Source organism: Erpetoichthys calabaricus, chromosome 6 (genome assembly GCF_900747795.2).
Source record: "Erpetoichthys calabaricus chromosome 6, fErpCal1.3, whole genome shotgun sequence".
Lineage (NCBI taxonomy): Eukaryota > Metazoa > Chordata > Cladistia > Polypteriformes > Polypteridae > Erpetoichthys > Erpetoichthys calabaricus.
Window position 1 is genome coordinate 191,533,430 of NC_041399.2, and position 19,833 is coordinate 191,553,262.

The 19,833-nt window shown below is 37.4% G+C and overlaps 1 protein-coding gene across 1 annotated transcript in view; it reads right to left on the reverse strand.

Moving 5' to 3' along the window:
- Positions 1-519: 519 nt before the first annotated feature.
- Positions 520-19,833, reverse strand: part of hhatlb (hedgehog acyltransferase like, b) — a 42,449-nt gene continuing 23,135 nt past the window's right edge. The window contains exons 4-12 of the mRNA XM_028804198.2: positions 18,133-18,246; positions 15,204-15,398; positions 13,086-13,295; positions 12,164-12,335; positions 11,201-11,345; positions 9,608-9,643; positions 6,884-7,085; positions 4,217-4,358; positions 520-961 (exon numbers count right to left, since the gene is read on the reverse strand). Coding sequence (XP_028660031.2) covers positions 840-961; positions 4,217-4,358; positions 6,884-7,085; positions 9,608-9,643; positions 11,201-11,345; positions 12,164-12,335; positions 13,086-13,295; positions 15,204-15,398; positions 18,133-18,246 — 1,338 coding nt within the window. The 3' untranslated portion in view covers positions 520-839. The remainder of the gene's footprint in view (positions 962-4,216; positions 4,359-6,883; positions 7,086-9,607; positions 9,644-11,200; positions 11,346-12,163; positions 12,336-13,085; positions 13,296-15,203; positions 15,399-18,132; positions 18,247-19,833) is intronic.

Below are 19,833 nucleotides of genomic sequence, written 5' to 3' on the forward strand. Positions count from 1 at the left end.
CTACAAATCATTTGGATGAAATCCTTGAAAGTGAAAATATAAGAATGGCCTGACATGGCAGAATGAAAACACTAACAAGCCATAAAATTAAATCAGATCTGTTATTGGCAAGGATTGGTTTCATCGGGACTGAGGTCTACCCTGGTGCTAGAGAGGAGGCAGTACAGTATGGCGTGCCAATCCTCTCACACACCTACCCACAAAGTCAATTCAGAATTGGAAGGACCTGTAACTTAGGGTTAATTGGCGATTCCAAATTGACCCCAATGTGAGAGTGAGTGTGGCAGAGTGCATAAGTGGGACCCACAATTCACTGTCGTTTTGTCCAGAGCTTTTTTCTGCCTTACGTCCAGTGCTGCTGGTACAGGCTTCAGCCCAATGTGGCCCTGTATTACATTAAGCGGGTTTGAGAATCTTAGATTTATTTATTATTGTTTCTCTTCCAGACATAAATTGTTAATTTATATGATTTAGTTGATTAACTGGTTATACTGAGGAAAACTGTTCACATTCACAGGCTTAGTTAAATAGGATCTTTAATGTATTCAATATACAGAAAATTACATAAGGCAGATGTTGTACCAAACCACAGCCAACAGCACCAGTTTGAGTAATTTTTGGCCCAAATATAAATGCATCTTCCCAATAATAAATCATTTTAAACTAGTAACTGTGATGTAAGACAAGTGCATTTCAAAACATTACAGTACCGAGTGATGTTACATTTACATTAAACCTGGCCTCAAAACTGGAGAAGTAATTTTTCCCTTTCACTACAGATCTCACATTGTTAAATGATCTAGAATGCAAGAAGGTGAAAAAAAACCCAGGCTGCTGTTTTATTCTGTTTTGTCCTTTTCAGCGGCTTCCTCTTCCAAGGCCAGCCTTCTCTCCCGTTCTTTAATCAGCTGGACTCCACAGTATGTTACAAAGAGGACAGAGAGAGTGGAGATGGGAAAACCTGACAAAAGAAAAAGGGGGAAAATTAAAATACAGAGTGATAGGATTTGGCTTCTGTACAATGTAAATGTATTGATTTGATCTACATCAAAGTTAATACAGCATAACATCCTATACATAGTAAACAGGGCCTTCAGAATGTTATAACATGCATATAATGGTAAAATGGGCCTTTTAGGGGCTGTATTACCTATATAAATGCCAACATAGGTGGTGATGATGCAATGACACCCTCCAATGGTGGCAAAAGGGAGTTATGTGGTTACATATACAAAAATGACGTGCTACAGGCTTTGTACTCCTTGGCAGAGTGTTTTTGAAAGAGTAGGTTATGGGTACCAGATGCCAATTCTCTGCCAAATTTTCTAAAGTGTGACCAACACTGAGAGGGAGAATAAGGAGTAGTTGAAGATAGTAAAAGGAATGCCTCAACAGATATCCAAAATGAGGACTGAGGCTGGCCCCTCTTTTGCATATACACATCTATATCATGTCTTCAGTTTCCACTGCCCTTAGTCTTCTTTTCTGAACCTGGCACTGAGTGTAAGGCTGGAATCCAAGCAGGTATGCTCCACTATTTAAGGTGAGTACAAATTAGACTACATCCACACTACTACATTTTCATTTAAAAATATAGACGTTAGTCTCTGTTTTTGCCTTTCGTCCTCACTACCCCAGCGTGTTTATTCCTCGAAAATGGAGACTTTTGAAAACGCTCTTCAGAAGCCTATGCTTTTGAAAATGCCTGTTCAGCATTGTAATGTGGATGGGTGAAAGTGTAGACTTTTGAAAATGCAAATTCATAATTGCCCTCTGATTTGTTTGTACATATTATGTAGCCCTTCTCTGATTGGATCCTGCTCATTACAATGTCTCCTTCCCTGACTAGGTCACCCTTCACACCATATTTGATCATAGCGGACACAGAGGAGTTGCTTTCCATTGTATCTGTTGTGTAGCTTACCTCTAAGTTTCTAAATTGCATTTTGCACAATTTAAATTATGCTTACATGCGCAAAAGTTAAATAATTTACCAGTCACTACAGTTTTTAGATTATAGTAAATCCTATAGACTGTGGCATTAGTATCTCTTCGTGGAGTTTTCCGCCAGTGCCTTTTCAGTTGTGTTAGTGTATGAAAAAATATTTTAAATATTTGGAGTAAAACAATCACCAGGATCTCTGGAAAAATGTCTTTTTTGAACCCTTAGCCTTGTAAGTTTGTTTGACCAGACTAAAATATAGAAATCACCATCAACCCCAGACTGTCTTTAGGAAAAAAATCTAAAAATCAGAGAGTTAATGATTAGAGAAATAACAGAAGACAAACAAGATCTACAGCAATGTAGATTAAAAGCATTTACAAAGATGGGAGCCTTGGTGAGGCAAAGATAAGAGACCAGGAATAAACATCCATCCAGCTATTCATCTATTAACCTGCTTATTGAGTTAAGTGTCACAAGGAGAAATAATGATTGGAAATCAAAAATAACAATTAATTGCCCATAAGGCAGGAAAACCAATGTTAAAAAGCAGGCAGGGAAAACAGGTGTAAAAATCCAAAACATGTTATCATGGAAGTTATTCTTTAGCTAGCTGTGTAAGCCCGAGCTGGAAAAAGCCCAGGGTCCTAGAAACTATTGAAATTGTCAGAAATAAAACTGAAATGTAGAGATGTCAGGTCATTGAAAGGAACTACTCTGGGCGTCTCTCTCTTAGGAGGATTTGCATCACTTGTGCATTAGCGGCGGGAGGAAAAGTAAAAGAGATACCGTTTTGCTAATGTTATTGGCCAAGCGACTTTGTCTTTCTTCTGAGGTTTTGTTTTGCTGACATGCTCGCCTCGCTTGTGTTATTAGTGGCTAAGCGAGTTTTCTGTTTCCTCGGAGGTGGAACCCTTACCCCGATTCCACCTCTCACTTCCAGGCTGGACAGACGCACACACTTTCATGCGTAGACGTTTATATATAAGATAGTTTGTGGGCTTTTGGTGAAGGATATGGACAAATTTTACATCTCTTCTGTTTTTTTTTTTTTACTTTGCTTAATGTTTTGAAGGCATTTATCTAACTCTAAAAAATGTTTTTGTGAAGTTAAAAGGTATTTAGCAGTATACTGTGACATACTGTCTTGTCATTTTTCATTGTTAGCATCATTCATTGACTTGACTATTGCACTCTGAATTCCTTTGGAGTACATGATAGGTGACATCATCAAAGTGACCATAAGAATCAGTGCGTGCAGTTTCAAATTATCTGAGCTTGTGATTCTTTTAGTGATTGCAAGCACACTTTCCTTTTCTTTTTTTGATATGATGGCTTTGAACACTGCTCTTGTTTTGAGCCTTGATTTTTGACTAACATTTGGGATTCTAACAATTGATTCTTTCATTTGCAGTTATGAACCTGGCACATTTCCTGAATATGTCTCATCTCCTGGTTATTTCTTGTATAGTTTTCACTGTGTTTCCTTGAGTCAGTTCAAAAGAAGAGTGGTGAAAATGGTAAATCAAAAACACAAAAAAAGTTCAAAAGAAAAAAAATGAAAACATCTAACAAGATAAACAGAAAAAGCAACAGATATTTAAGACATTTCTTAGGTTGTAAGGCACAATGATAGAGCACTCCCAGTCTTCTTTTATGTCTCCACACTTTTTGTCCCATGGCTGCAGCACAAAAAGTGACATGGCAAATGGGGCTAGAGTTATAGAGCGCTTGAAAACAGAAAAGGAAACAAAAAGTAAACCTTGTCACTATCAAAAATATTTAAATAAGGTAAACTATAAAATTGCACTGGTATTTACTCTTGACAACATATTTTAAATATTGCAATGAAAATCACCAAAAACTATGGTTTTGTCAAGTTATACATTTAAGGGTTGCCTATTTGCTTTAATAAATAAATTGGATTTCACCAATTTGTTATTTTTTAGCTAATTTTTAGTTTGGCCAAAATTTACAGAGTGACTGCTTTGCCCCACTATGTCAGTCATACACAAAGCCTTTAGTGTAATGAAGATCCCTAGGAACCACACTTTCTATGTGATCAGGCCCTCTACAAATCACTCATGATTGATATGCTTGATTAGCAGGGATTGTAAGCCTCTGGAACTCAGGGTGTATTTCAAATGTGGAAGACAGATAAGTTGTTTTTGTTGTTTGGTGATGGTTGACACCCACAGCATTCAAGAGATTATGTTGGTTTGTGGCTACTCCTTTCACTTTTGTTTAGTCTGTTAATCACAAAAATGATCTTACCTTTGATGACAATCCTTTTTGCCACAAGCTTTGCAAAGTCCAGACTGTTGAGAGCCAAAACGTTATAAAGAACAATAGCCCAGAAGTTAGCTGCATTGAACACACCCCTAATCCTGCGGGACATTGCTTCAGACATGTTGTTCTGTGGAAGAAAAAAAAAAACCAAAAAGTAAGTAACTGTTTGTAGTGCACAGCAAAAATAATTAAAGATAAGTAAGTCATTGTGAGTTATGCTTTAAATAGTTAGGAAGACACATCCATTCAGATGCTCCTCAACCACGGATGCTTGTCTGTGCTAACTTGACAGCATCACGTAGTTCTTGCACATTTTCCAGTCACACATTCATGCTGAGATCCTCCTGTTCCGTCTTATCCCCAAGGTGAGCTAATTGATTCAGATGTGGAAACCATTCAGGTGACTGGAGTAAACTGATGTTTATTGTCATGTTCACAAAACCAGCTTAAGGTGTGCTTTGTGACATGGCACAGTACCGTATTGGAATAATCTGTTTGGGAAATAATAGACTGTAGCTATAAAGGAAAGCACATGGTCACACATAGTGCTCAGATATGCTGTAGGATTGAAATGAAGCTTATTTCACATGGATTCATGGTGTGTCGGACAAAATCTGATCCTGCCATCTTTGTGTTGCAGCAGATATCGAGATTTTTTTCTGACTAGGCTACATTTTTGCAATCTTTAGTCATTCAGTTTTGGCAATCCCATAGCCTCCGCTTAGCTGATGAGAGCGGAAACCTGCATGGTTAATTGTCTGTTCCTGTAGCCATTTTACTTCAATGACTGATATATAGTTTGTGGAGAGATACTCTGCTACACAGCACTGTTGTAAAGATTTGCTATTTTAGTACTTGTGGTCTTTTTATTGTCTTGAATAAGTTTGTACATTCTCCCACCGAACTCTCTTAGTAACAATATGTTCCTCACTGAATTTTTTTTTTGTTTGTCTCACTGTTGCTTATAAACTCTAGACACTCGAGGCAGCTGATTCTGACATGCCAGCACAAAGTGACTTAGGTTATGTGCCTTGTCAATTCTAATGGTTGGTGAAACACCAACTAAACCTCTTGACCATGTCTGCATCCATCCATCCATCCATCCATTTTCCAACCCGCTGAATCAGGAACACAGGGTCACGGGGGTCTGCTGGTGCCAATCCCAGCCAACCATGTCTGCATATTAGATATAAATTGAGATGCAGCCACATGACTGGCTGTTTGGTAAGGTGAAGCTGCCAAGGAGTGTATGTGTATTTATTTCCATATTTACACAGAGATATATGTTGCGTTTGCTCTTATTTACAAAAGTATTTAGTCTGTATTTGGAAAGTATATTACTTAATGCAGGCAGTATTCAACAATATAAAAGCTGTTGAATATAAATTAAGGAATGTTATGCTAGGACTGTGTAAGACCACATCTGGGGTATTGTGTACAATTCTGGACACCGCACTACAAAAAAGGCATAGCAACACTTGAAGTTGTACAAGGGAGAGCAACCAGGTGCATCCCAGGACTTAAGGACATGTCGTAGTCTGTGTCACAAAACCTGTTTAGTCTCGAGCAGAGGAGACTGTGTGGGGAATAACCCAGGTCTTCAGAATACTCAAAAGGCATTGATAAAGCTGAATCACATACTCAAGTGGAAATTAAGGAGAAGTGCAATTGAGACAGAGTCCAGGAAGCACTTCTTTATGCATGGTGTTGTACTAATCTGGTGCAAACTACCAAGACATGTAGTTGAAGCAGAAGCCTTGACAGCCTTTAAGAAGTTTGTGAGCAAAACATTGTAAGAGCTTAACTATTAGCTAAACCAGGGGTCCTCAATCACGGTCCTGGAGGGCCGCAGTGGCTGCAGGTTTTTGCTCCAACCCAATTGCTTAATAAGAAGCCCTTATTGCTCCAGTAACACTTCTGCTTCACTATAGTTGTCTCGCTCATTATATTTTTGAACCCTTATTGCTTATTTTAGTCTTAAACAACTGTATTCTTGGGTTTTAATTGCTCCTAATTAGCAAAAACATGCAAATGGCAAAAATAACCAGCAGTTCTCTATTTAGCTTGTTACCATTGTGTGTATTTATCAGACACTTAAACTTGGGTTTAATTAAATGCTTGGAAGGAAAGTGAAGAGAAACAAGTGAAAGGCTGAGAATTGCTCCTCCATTTTAGCCTTCAAATCATTTCAATGATATCCTTAGAAAGGGAATAAAATCTACAATATGAGAATGACCTGACATGGAAGAGTTAACGCACCAACAAGCCATGAAATTAAATTATCGGTAAGAATTGCTTTCTAATTAAACAATCGAGTTAGAACAAAAACCTGCAGCCACTGCAGCCTTCCAGAACTGTGATTGAGGACCCCTGAGCTAAACAAACAAGCTTGATGGACTGAATTGTCTTCTTTTTCAGAATTCGTATGTATTACTTTCTTCAGTTCTTATATTCTAGTCACCATTTGAACAGACAAGAATGATAATCACCATATCCTAAACTCAGATCAATGTGGTAATCTTCTAAATGATAATAATTAATTAGTATATGGCACTGTAAAGATCTCAACATATTAAATCCTTTTAAAAATAAATTAGTAGAACAGACCACAAAGTGCACAACTGTGCACCACACTCTCAGTACTGATCTTACCTCAATTGTTGCAAAAGGCTGTAACTGGAAAAATTTGGCCACCCAGAGCTCAAAGTTCAAGCCAAAGCAGTTGAAGAAAGACCAAATGTAAACAATTTCACATGGCCCAAGCCATAAGGTGGTGATGGCAAAAGTGGACACAGTAGCCATAAGTTCCTTGAAAATGTTGTCGTGGTTTTGACCAATATGGTCATACACATACCTGGTGAGAAAGCATCGGGAGGAAACATTTCAGGGATGATAGAGGAATACCTTGAATAAATAAAAATCCCCTCAATAAATATCAGACAGAAGACAATAACAAACAGTAGTTCAAAAAAGTCATAAAAATGTATTTGCAACTGATTCCATGAAGTATCATCCCTGATTTGCCCTTATTGCATAGAACAATATCCCAGAGCTTCCCAAATTCCAACAAACATAAAAACAATGTTTGTCGCAACTCATACATATGGAGTTCAGATGCTCACGCATTTTATAAAGATTATTATTTGCAAAATACAGCAGTCAGGATGATTAGGTCATAGACAGGTACTAGAAATGTAGGTTAAGATGGTCCCCTTGGCATTTTCTTTCTGTAAAGCACTCATCCAGTGCACATCACCTTTGTACCTAGTACCTGTAATTGATATTCTTTCCCATTGGGTAGAATTAATGTCCAATTCAACACTTGTCGTTGTAGTATCTCTAACTTTAACTGTAATGCTTATCAAGTATTGAACAATTGAAGTGAATACCAGTAAACGTCCCTTCTGTGTCATTGGAGTGTTTTACTTCAGGTATCAATAAGCAAACCAGTGATAAGCAAAATCAGTGAGCAAGTTAAGTCACTTTCTGCATTATACCCATCCATGCTTGTAATTTTCTTAAAATGGATAGCTAGATCTACCTATCAATCTATCTACCTACCAACCAGTTCCCATCCGTGTTGCCCCTGTGTGCTTGCTGCTCATTATGAGAAATGAAAATTGCCTCCTCATCATACTAATGTCAGCAGACAAGGGTAGTTTGGGGATTATAACCGCTGAAAGTGTGAATGAAACCTCTGGAAGCAAGTTACCCAAAGGCACCAAAGACAGATTGGGGATGCTGGTAGGGCATAATTTCCGACCCTTCTTCCAATTCACTAGGTGGCATCAAAGAATCCATAGAGGAAGCTGCCTAGGACTGGTTGTCACTCTTGTAGCTAGGATTTTGGAGAGGCCTCGAACACTTAACCAAAAAAGTGTAAATGAAATACTCTGTCTTTAGTATTCTTCAGTTAGAATTGCTCTTTGCTTTATGCTAAATTTGCTTTGACTGCAGAGTAAACATGTCTTTGAAATACCATTAGGTTAAAGAAGGTTTTTCCAACATGTCTCCCAGCTTTACAGTAATTGTTTGAGGAGAAGCTTGAACTCATAAAGTAACTTTTCCTATGATCAGAAAATGGATAAGTTCACCTGGATGAATGATCCCTTCAATAGGGAGTCACCGTGAGCTAACAGAGGGTACTCTTTTTTTTCTGATGGTTGCACGGAAATGTCTTGGTTCTGAAATTACTAATTTTGCATTTTCTATGAATAAACTGAGAAAGGGAACAATGGCTTTGGCTGTGGAATTTCCACCTCAAAGAATGTTAAAATCCCAAAAAACTTGTTTTTTGTTTTGCAATTTCAGGTGCAATTTTGCCAAACTGCAAGTGAAATGAAACGACCCTTTCACTAATCACTAATGACGATTGATAATGGTTGAGTGCGTATTTAGGGACACACAATCCAGTGCAATAATTCCTTTATTTTATGAACCTCGTTAATTTAGGTTTTGGGGGAGTGATGTCTATCCTTGCACTACTGGCACAAGGAACTAACTTACACACACTCAATTATACTGGGAAAATTTACTGGCCTTGATAAAGTTTACCTGCAAGTCTTTAGGATGTGTAAGGATAAGCCACACCAAAAAGGACAAAGTATATAAACTATACAGGCAATAACTGGGTGTGGGATTTGAACCCAGAATGTTGGATCAGTGAGACTTTTTCATTGTACTAACCACAAGTCGCTGACCACAACATATAAGGTCAATACCAAATAAAATAATGTTCAAATATTTGAAAAGCAGAAGGAAACTTGAATAACCCAGAAACCTAATGTATACTAAAGAACAGTCTGTAAATCTGTTGGCACATGAGCTAAAGTCCTAGGAAAAGTTGCTTTTCAGAATAACTGATTTCTTAAATGGAAAACAATTTCACATAAGTACGAAAGATGAACAGTGCATTTTTTCCTCTTAACCATATACTACTTCTAGCTACATTGGACAGAAGGCAGCAACCAACCATGGGAAACGTGTTAATATCATTTAAGGCAAACCAAATATTTTAAGTATTTAATCAACAGTGAGTAAAAACTTTGTAACATAGACAGTATACCATGACCCTGTATAAAATCCCGACAGTTACTAAAGATATGTGCCTTTGTTTAAAACATTTGTTAAATGCTGTAATGAAATATATAATCATACTTAGTAAATGTGTTGTAATGTTTAATAAGTATAATACAAAGTACACTCAGACACTTGAAGCTGATGAAAAAAGCTTGTCATAAAATGTGATCCAAAGTTAGTTGTACGTGTGCAAGTAATTTGTTCATCATATAGCATCTGTGTAGTCATGCCACAAGCTCACCTAAAGACCAAGCCCAACTGTTGCAGAAAGCATTCACACTATTACGGTATACTCACTTGCATAGCCAGTCATTAATCCCCCTGTCAAAGTGGCTGTAAAATAAAAGGAAACATGCTGGTTAGCACATGGCGGTCTGTGCTGTACACAAGCTTCATACACCTGGATTTGGGATTTTCTGTTGCTGCCACCATCATGCTTCACCAGTCATGACGCTATTCTTGGTTTCATCAGACCAGAAAATCTTTATTTTTCATAGTCTGAAAGTCCTTTAGGTACCTTTTTGAAATACTGTACTTAAAAACATGTGGTCTTTTGCTGAGGGGTGGCTTCTGTCTGACCACTCTGCCATTAAGGTCAGATCGGTGGAGTGTTGCAGTGATGGTTGTCCTTTTGGAAGTTTGTCTCATCTCCACACAGGTTGTCTGGTACTGAGCCTTTCTCCAACGACTACACAGTTTGGCTGAGTGGGCAGCTTCGGGAAGAGTCATGGATGTTCCAGAAATGTAAAGTCAGCTGTAATCTTAGTAAACCTTCAATGCTGCAGTCATTTTATTCTAGACTTTCCCAAATCTGTGCCTCAACACCATCTTGTCTCTAAGCTCTGTAATTTCCCTGTCCTCATGGCTTGCTTTTGGCTCTGATACACATTGTCAACTGCGGAACCTTCCATAGACTGGTGTGTGTCTTTCCTTCTTTCCTAATCATATCTAATCAATCGAAGTGACCACAGGTGGAATCCAAACAAGGTGCAGAAACATCTCAACTATAATCAATGGAATAGGAGGCACATGAGTTAAATTTCAAGTGTTATATCAAAGGGTATGAACACTTGTCTCAATGAGAGATATTATTTATTTATTTTTAATAAATTTGCAAGAATGGTTAAAATCCTGTTTTCACTTTCATATTATGGAGTATTTAATGTTGCTTGATGTGGGGGTAAAATGAATTAAAATGATATTAGCACAAGGCTGTAACATAGCAAAATATTCTAAAAAAACTTTCTGAATACTCTATCTATCTATCTATCTATCTATCTATCTATCTATCTATCTATCTATCTATCTATCTATCTATCTATCTATCTATCTATCTATCTATCTATCTATCTATCTATCTATCTATCTATCTATCTATCTATCTATCTATCTATCTATCTATCTTACAGAGAGCATAGTCAACCTGTTCTTTCTTTCTTTATTCCTGCATTTGATGTATTTAGTGTGAAGATGTGAAACAATGTCATAGATAAATTAAGTACACAAAATGGTCCTTGCAGGTGGAGGAGGCCCTTTAAATTGTTTCTGTCTCTCTGTCACTCCATAAAGCAGCAAAGGTGTGGAGGCCTCATAGTTAAGGCACTGAACTAGAAGCCATAAACCTGCCAGTTCACTTTGCAATCCAGTTCTAAACCATTGATATAATTACACTGATAAAATGAGTTGTGACTTGGGATAGTATTCATGAAAGAAAGGCACTATATAAATTATTTGTGTTTTTTGTACAGGGCTTGCAGGTCCTTTTGAAGAGATACACATTCCCTTACTGGTGTAGAGAATTGCAGAAAATCTCCATAACATTTTCAGTGCTTTGAGGCAAATGATCATAATGAGACAAGAAGCCAAATTCACAGAAAGGGAAACACTCACGTTTCAGCAAATACATAGAGCATGGTGATACATTTAGGAGGCTGTGGAGGGTCGAGGTGATCAAGTCGGGAAATAGTGTTGATGACTCCAAACATCACAGCTGCTTTAGTCCAGTCATACACCAAGTTGAAGTAGGCCAGGCCAGCTGGGGACAAAAGGAAAGGCCCTTTATGTGTAATGTGGCAGTAGAGCCATTATGAAATGAAGGATCTCTCTTTGGATGGGTCCAGTTTATTGTGTCAGTATATGAATATTTGATGCAAGTTATTGGAATTAATTAATAAAAATCAGTAAAATGTCAAAGTGAAAACAAAATACTCCAATTTCTTCCAAATCATTATTAACTAGGGTTATAAAAGACATAACATGACTGATTTTGTAAATTTTGTTCTATTACATTAAAAAATGTTTCTAGTGTTACCAGTTATGGCTTGAAATAAAACAAAATGTGGCTGAAATGCAGCATGGAGATGTCACAGTCAGTCCTAATGCCTTACAGCTCCAGAAATCAGGTTGTGAATCCAAGTTGGGTCACTGTCTGTGTGAAGTTTGTATGTTCTCCCAATGTCTTGTTGATTTTGTGAACTCCACATTTCTCCCACATCCCCAAAGATATGCCATTAGCTTAAATGGTAACACTAAATGGGCTCAGTGTGAGTATAAATATGTGTCTTGCGATGGAGTGTTATACTCTGCCTTTTTTTAAGTTTCTGGCTTGTTCCTTATGCTCTCGGGATTAAAATTCCCATTGTAACTCTGAATAAAGCATTTTTGAAAAATGGAGGATGAATCAATGTGTGAATGAATGGAATTTGCCTGATATGAGTGAGAATAATATGTGATTCAGTCCACTTTTAGTTCCTGTATTGCACTCAGTATAGTTACTAGACACAAGCACAGTAAATTGTTAGGCTATGCATCATGCAGTTAACAAAGTGGCCTCCCAGCAGAGCAGGCACTCACCTAGAGACCAATCTGATAGATTTTTAGCAAGTTTCATGTCTGATGGTATTGTGAGAATATAGAGAAAGTGAAAAAGCACATCCACCAGCACAATCACAACCAAATGCATGACCGCCATCACCCTGATATTCCACATTTCTCTCTCTTTACGTGTCAGGTTATTATTATGCACCTGTAAGGGTTAGAAAAACACAATTAGAACATGAGTAATGCATTTTACTTGCACCAGCACTCACTAATGAACAGAGGCTGGCTATCGTGAGGAAACGCAATGTTCATTTAATTCATAGGAAATACTCATGTAACATCTAGGAAATGAATTGCTAACCATTTCAGTGATTGAAGTAATCTAGCATCTTCTTGAGCACATAGTTAAGGATATTAAAATAAATGAGTGAGCTAATTTATTATTCTTATTTTAATTAGGCATGTTTAAATGCTATCTGGTTATTAGAGAAACCTCTGTAACCTTCATTTCACAAAACAACAATAGACTGACATGTTTCTTAAGAAAGCTGTTTTGTTTTCAACAATTTTGAACTCCGATTAGAACTTTACGAATATCGGTAGCTTTGGAACTGAAGGAAACACAGTTTTACTTGCTTTATTGAATAGAATAGCAAGTTTCATTTGTGCTAACACAATTACAAAGATTTCTCTAATAATCAATTAGCATTTAAACATGATGAAATAAGGATGAGTTAAGAGAATATACATTAGGAACACTGGAGCAGTGACTGGTGAAAATGGGGCTTTGAAGTCATGTGTGATTAACGATTAATAGCCTTTTGCAAATCTAATGATATTGTAGCTCTGTCATTTTTGGCCCATTTATTTAGGACAGTTACTAACTGGATCAGCTATTCATTGCAAAGTGTCAGTTTTGCTAACAGATTCACCAGATTTTCAAGAAAACACTTACCTGAGCATGAAATCGGTCAAACGTCATGATGGGCCCAAAAAAGAAAAACGGGAGGTAGAAATTGTATTTGAGCAGGTCCAGGAACGTATAGTTGCCATCTTTCTTTTCACAATTCTCCAAGGCAAAGCTCATGCATCTTATGATGGTGAATCCACTGCCCCCATAAAATAGTATGTCCTGAAGCTCAAAATTTCCGATGACAAAGCCAGACTAGATAGAATGAAAGTGGGAATAACATTACACCCCACTCATCCAGCCTGTTTGTTTTCTTAACATTGACTTATTTTATATGCCACAAATACAGTATTTTGACATCATAATTATGTCACCACAATTATAAAGTCTTATCAAACACTGACTTTTCCATTATTCTGACATAGTGTACCCATTATTTTAAATATGATGCAGATTTTTATACAAAGATGTACATAAACACAACCTAATGCGCATTATTGAATTTACAGAATATCGTACTTCACAGGAGGCCTGCCCCTTGCCAATACTTAGCCACCTCCCCTTCCAGTTTCTTGAGTCCTTCAGGCTGGGGATATGCCATGGAGGAATGTACCATTTCTGTCTCTGATGCATCTTTAGGTTTGTGATTACCAAGATTGTCATTATATTTGTTCAGGCAGGCATCGTAATACCAAACATCCACACCTCATATCTCACAGCTCAGCAAAATTTCAGAATTTGACAGGAAATGACTCGAGATTTTTTTTGCCACTAGAGACATTTATTGAAACACTAAATGCAGAATTAACGCATGAAATTGCTCTCAGACAGGAAATAAACACCTCTCTTCCTATATCAAAGGCATGAATTCTGCTAGTTCTGTATTTTTTTGAGAAAAGAATTTCTAAGGCTGTGAATTTAGTTTTGCACGAATTGCTGGCACTTTACTACTAGTGTGTTCAAGAAAACAAGAGCGATAGATCTTGTATTTTGACCTCTCTTCGTTCTTACATTGTGCACCTTGTCTGCTAACATTTATTGAATGAGATTAAGCAACACTTAAGGATAAGTGACTGTATGGATGGATTCCTTATTTTAGTTTTCACGTACCTTTGATTTACAGGCAGTGTAGTATACTTCCACCTACATACTTCTATATTAAATACTAAGGCAAATATATATTTAATTTACATTTAATCCATCTCACGTTGAAAGTGGGCATACACCTCCTCCAAGTAGGACTGGATTGTTCTTTCTAGTAAAGGGATGAGCAGCCACTCAAAGTGGAGACGTTTGACTCCTTTGGGGTCCATTGTTAATGATTGCACAGATGATCATAATATTAACTAATTAATCGGTAAGGTGGCAGTTTTATGAATGTTTTACTGGACCATAGTGATGAAATGGGAATAATGTCCATGAACAAAGTTGTCAGTTTACCAGTCAGTCTACATTTCTTTTATCACCTATGGTCATAAGCTCTGACTAGTGTTTCAAAAGAATAGAATTTTGATTACAAGGTTCTTGTTCGGGGTTTCTGGGCTCACCCTCTGTGACAGGATGATGAGCCTGGCAATATACACAGACCTCGAAGAAGGACTGCTGTTTTTTCAGATCTAGACAATTGAGTTGAGGTAGTTATTGCTTGTATGTCTTCTGGGTTCCTGTCACTGGATGTGTACAAAGCACAACCCACTGATAGAAGACTGAAGGATGGACATAGGGTACACTGGAAGGATGGTATCTCTCATCTGTCTTTCACCTAGAAGGTCTGGAGAAAGTTTGCTGGGAATAAGGATGCCTAGTCAACCCATGTCACCATTTTGTTACCATGACCCTAGCCAAAAACAATGGAACGCAAATGATGATGATGATGGCCCCTCCCACAGTCTATTGATAATAACATAATATCAACCCCAAAAAGACAGTGAATACATCATACAATTAATGCAATATTTATATATATGTGTTTATATATGTTTATAAGAAATTAATTTTGAACAAAAGTAATAACAAGCATAATGCATGCCACAATGATAAAGTAATTGTTAAAGTTCCTGACTTTAATACATTTTTGAAATTATAGAATAGAAAGTTTTATATTGCTGAAAAATAAGCAGATACAAGCAAAACAAAAAAAAGTATTTGGTCTTCTTTTATTACCTGCCAAGAACTGAAGGGTTCCATCTTGAAAGTGGCTAAACTACAGAGGCCAGCTACAAAGCAAAGCCATTTCTGCTTTGCCAGGGCAATGCTGTAGAGAAGCCCACAGTGGGACAGGATAAGCATTAAATAGTTGAATCCCATGGTGGCAAATACAGCCAATATCCCGTAGACCATATAAAGAATGGATCTGTGCTGTGAACAAGAGGAGGCAATGTTGGTAAGTGTACACTAGAGATAATAGGGACATAAAGCCCTCAAACCCCCACCCTCTACAGTTTAACATGAAACTCATTTTTGTTAGTAATCAGTATTACAGTAGTCTGAACTGTACTGGGGACAGGATATGTTTAAACTACTTCAAGGAGGTCATATGGGATGAAAACCGTACCACACCTACCACTTAGGCAGATTCTATGTGAATATAGGAAACAGAATATTACATAATTGTCTAAAAAATATTTTGAAAAAATTTTTGAGTTAACGATCTTTTGATAGCTTTTCCATTATTTTGTTTTAGTTTAAATATTTCTTGTGACTCCAATATTGTTATCCTCAAAGCAGGAGCCCTTCAAAGATGTGTTCTGAGCCCATTGCTGTATTCTTTTTACACCCATGATTCTATGGCCACACACAATGCCAACTCCATTGTGAAGTTTGTCTATGACACAGAAGTGATAGGCTGGTTCATCATTGTTAAGGATGAGACCTATCTGGAGGAAGTGGAGAATCTGTCATCGTAGTGGCAGACAAATAACTTTCAACTTAATATCAGCAAAACTAAGGAGCTAGTTGTGGATTTTATTATGAAGCGGCAGCAGTCCTTCACACCAGTCCATATCAATTGGGCTACAGTGGAACCTCGGGTCATGAACATCTCTGAACACATACAAATCGGGTTATGACCAAAAAGTTCGCCAAACTTTTGCATCTGTTCACGACCACACACTCGGGTGACGAACAAGCCAGTTTCCCTTTCGGTTCGTATGCGCCGATGATTTCCACACGTGTTCAGTCTCTCCCTGTAAGTACATTGTTCTCAGTCAGACGTGCATCGCGCAGAGGGACTTTACCTCAAAGCTGTAATCTCCTCTCCACCCAGCTTCCTGCTCACTTCCTTCATGCCAGAACTCGACACATGCAAGGTTAGTTTTCTTGGTTGTTTATGGTTAATTTTTGTATAAATTAAGGATGTTTCAAATGTTCATTTTTTTTTACCTGTGCTTAAAACTCATTAAAAAAAAGTGTTTACAGCGAGCGGTTCATAAGGCTGTAGCGTGAACTCTTGCAATGTTCGTTTTCTCTTTTGATCAAGGTTTTCTCAGTGTTATTCAATGTTTTTACATCTAGTTGACTATTACACTGTGCATTCTATGGTATAATTAACTATTTTTGTGCTAAAAAATCTTTAAAAAAAAGTATATTTACATACAGTTCATACGGTCTGGAACGGATTAATTATATTTACAGACAATCCTATGGGGGAAATTACTACGGGTCACGACCAAATCGGGTTGCGACCAGAGTTTTGGAACGAATTATGGTCGTGACCCGAGGTTCCACTGTATCTTGGAGTACAATCTCTGCAGACCTGACATGGAATCAAGCTCAGGTCAAAAAGCCAAGTCATTGTCTGTACCATCTAGAGCAACAATGGAAAGTGTAGAGTCTCCCCAGAAATCCTAAAAACTTTTTACATGGACACTTCAGAAAACATTTTAACACTGAACATCACATCCTGGATATGATGCAGCTGAGGAACAGTCCTCTGGCATTTATATTGGGCTGTGAGGAGTCAGGACATAACTGATACATTGACCTTTGTTTATTTTCATTCATCTGTCCTTAAATTTTGGATTGCGCCTTCGGTTTACAATGTTGCAAATTCCCATTTCTAATTCTTTGGTTTATTAACTTCTGCTCTTGTGATTGGATTTTGATTTTTGAGTAGGATTTGTTCATTTTTCTATTTGCCTTTTTTAGGCAAACCTTTTTTGACTTTGTTCATTCTTATTGTCTTTTAGAACAAATCTGTAATTATAAAGGAAATTTATTGTTGTTATTACAGACTAAGGAACTCCCAAGATACCCTCTTCCTTTCTAAGTTTTTGAATTTAATAGCCTTTCCCCATTTTCTGTTGCACCTGTGCAGGCCATGAAGCCTGCTTCTTGATTTGGGACAAGCGTGATTAGGGTAAGTGAGGCATACAATTTTTTGTTCAGACCAATGTGGAATATTAGTCTGATTCTCACTGGACTACCAAAGTTTTGCTATTCAGAATCCGGAATCTTTTTCCAGTTTTCTATGGTGGCGATCTGCGCCACCACCACCTGATCAAAACACAGTGCAATTCCTACATTGATGGATTGAAGGCCAGAGGTCCACATGACAATCATCGTTTAATTCTTCCACGTGGAGCTTGAAAACCATGAGGACTGACTGAGATCATTTATGTTAGATAGAATGCGTAGTGGGGGCTGGGTGGTCTCGTGGCCTGGAACCCATGTAGATTTTTTTTTTCTCCAGCCACCTGGAGTTTTTCTTTTGTTGTTTCTGTCCTGCCTGGCCATTGGATCTTACCTTTAATTCTATGTTAATTTTATTTTTATATATTTTTTATTTTTTCTTTCTTCATCCTGTAAAGCACTTTGAGCTACATCATTTGTATGAAAACTTGCTATATAAATAAATGTTGTTGTTGGAAAGATACTCAGAGCTACGGGATGTGTAGAAAAATTCATATGGGTGCAAGGAAAATGTGCTAATGTCAGCCAAAATGATCCTGGTCCCATGAGTTGTGCCCCAGAACACACAACTGGCATTAAACATATAGATACAAACACAAAACTTTTTCTGTGCATTTTTCATGATCAGCAGTTAAATCTAAATCAGTGTATCCAATTGGCAGAAGAGCAACTTGACACCCACCTCTGGCACCGTCATTGAACAAATCTTTGCAAAAATGACATGCCCAGAGAGAGCAAAAACGATGTAGTTCCGGAACTTAGTAAACCACATGGTCCATTCAAAGTCAGCCACATCCTGAAAAAAAAAAAGAGAGTCATGAAAGCATTCAGATCAAAGAAAGGCTGTGGAAAACACACTTGTGACTTATGGACCATTTATTCACTGGATTCAAAGTTAAGAACAAAATGAAAGAGTTTTGAATTGCACCACACATTTTTTGTGTGTTTAATATCAGGCTGCAATTGTTATTTTCTTTAATACATTAATGGAATTAACAGTTTACATTTTTAGGATGTTTTACTCAGAAAAGAGAAGTGTATTACAAGTTTATTACAAGATAAAAAGTGTCTAACTAAAGTGATTTCCATTACATTCAATATCCTTTTCTTTTTTTAGATGTCCTGATTCTGACTTACAGTAAAATCCAGGAATTACTGGAAATTGTTACCTCTGCCAACACAAAAGGAGCTCTAGGCTAAATTCACACTTCTGCCTTTTCATGTAAAAATAGCATTTTTAAATGAAAACATCTACTCTAGCATTTTCACATCATTTATGAAAGTATGTCTGTCCTCACAAAAACAAGCAAAAATACATATGACATTGATGTTGACGTTTGCCTATACTTGGTATGCGTGCATTAGTGGAAAAATTCTGGAAGTGATGGTAAGTAACACTGGTAGCCATGGCATTTATGGCAATACTATAGCAACCAGTAAATTATTTGCCTTTTGCACATGTAAACAGCATTCAAACTGTGCAAAACACAATTTAGATACATACAGGTAAGAAATACATCAAGCACCATCTTCTGTGTCTGCTATATTGAAATATGGTTTTCTTTAGTGAAGGATGACCAATCAGGGTATGAGACGTTATAATGAGCAGGATCCAATTAGGGAAGTGGTAAGTAAAAAGTGCAAACAACTTAGAATCACAATGTGACTTGAGTTTGTTTTTTGGAATTTCTGCATTTTTTGCCCATCCACACCACAATGCTGTGTTTTCAAGTATACAGCTCTAGCGAGCACTTTCAAAAATCCATTTCTGGGGCAACCTGTGTGCCATTTTACTTGCATAGACCATTTGATGGCCAAAAAGGAACAATTTGCTGTACATGATAATCATTATGAGAATGTAGAAACGGTCTTACATTTACACTTATTTGTTTCACTGATGCTTTTATCCGAAGTGACTTACAAAAAAAGGTCAACATAATTGTGTTAGTGTTAAAGGTCAACATTATTGTGGCAGTGTTAAAGGACAAGTTTATAAGATTGATCCTCACAAGTGAAGAGTTTAGAACAAAATACAAGCTATTTATACTTCCTTGGTTATGAAAACCTGCAGTTAGACAGCAATTCAAGCAAGAGAGTCTTCAAAGACTTCTTATACACAGTGAGGGACTCCGCAGTTCGAATGGAGGTGGGCAGCTCATTCCACCAGCTAGTAGCTACACTTAAAATGAGTCTGGATTGAGATTTGATACCACCTGGAGGTGTCATCAACAGATAGCATTCATTAATCAGCAGACCTGAGTGGTCGAGAAGGAGCATAGGACCTCACAAATGTCTCCATATGCTGTAAATAGGGTTAGTGGAGGATGATTGTCCCACAGGACAAAGGCATTGGCACACTCTCTCCTGTAAAATAATTATTAAT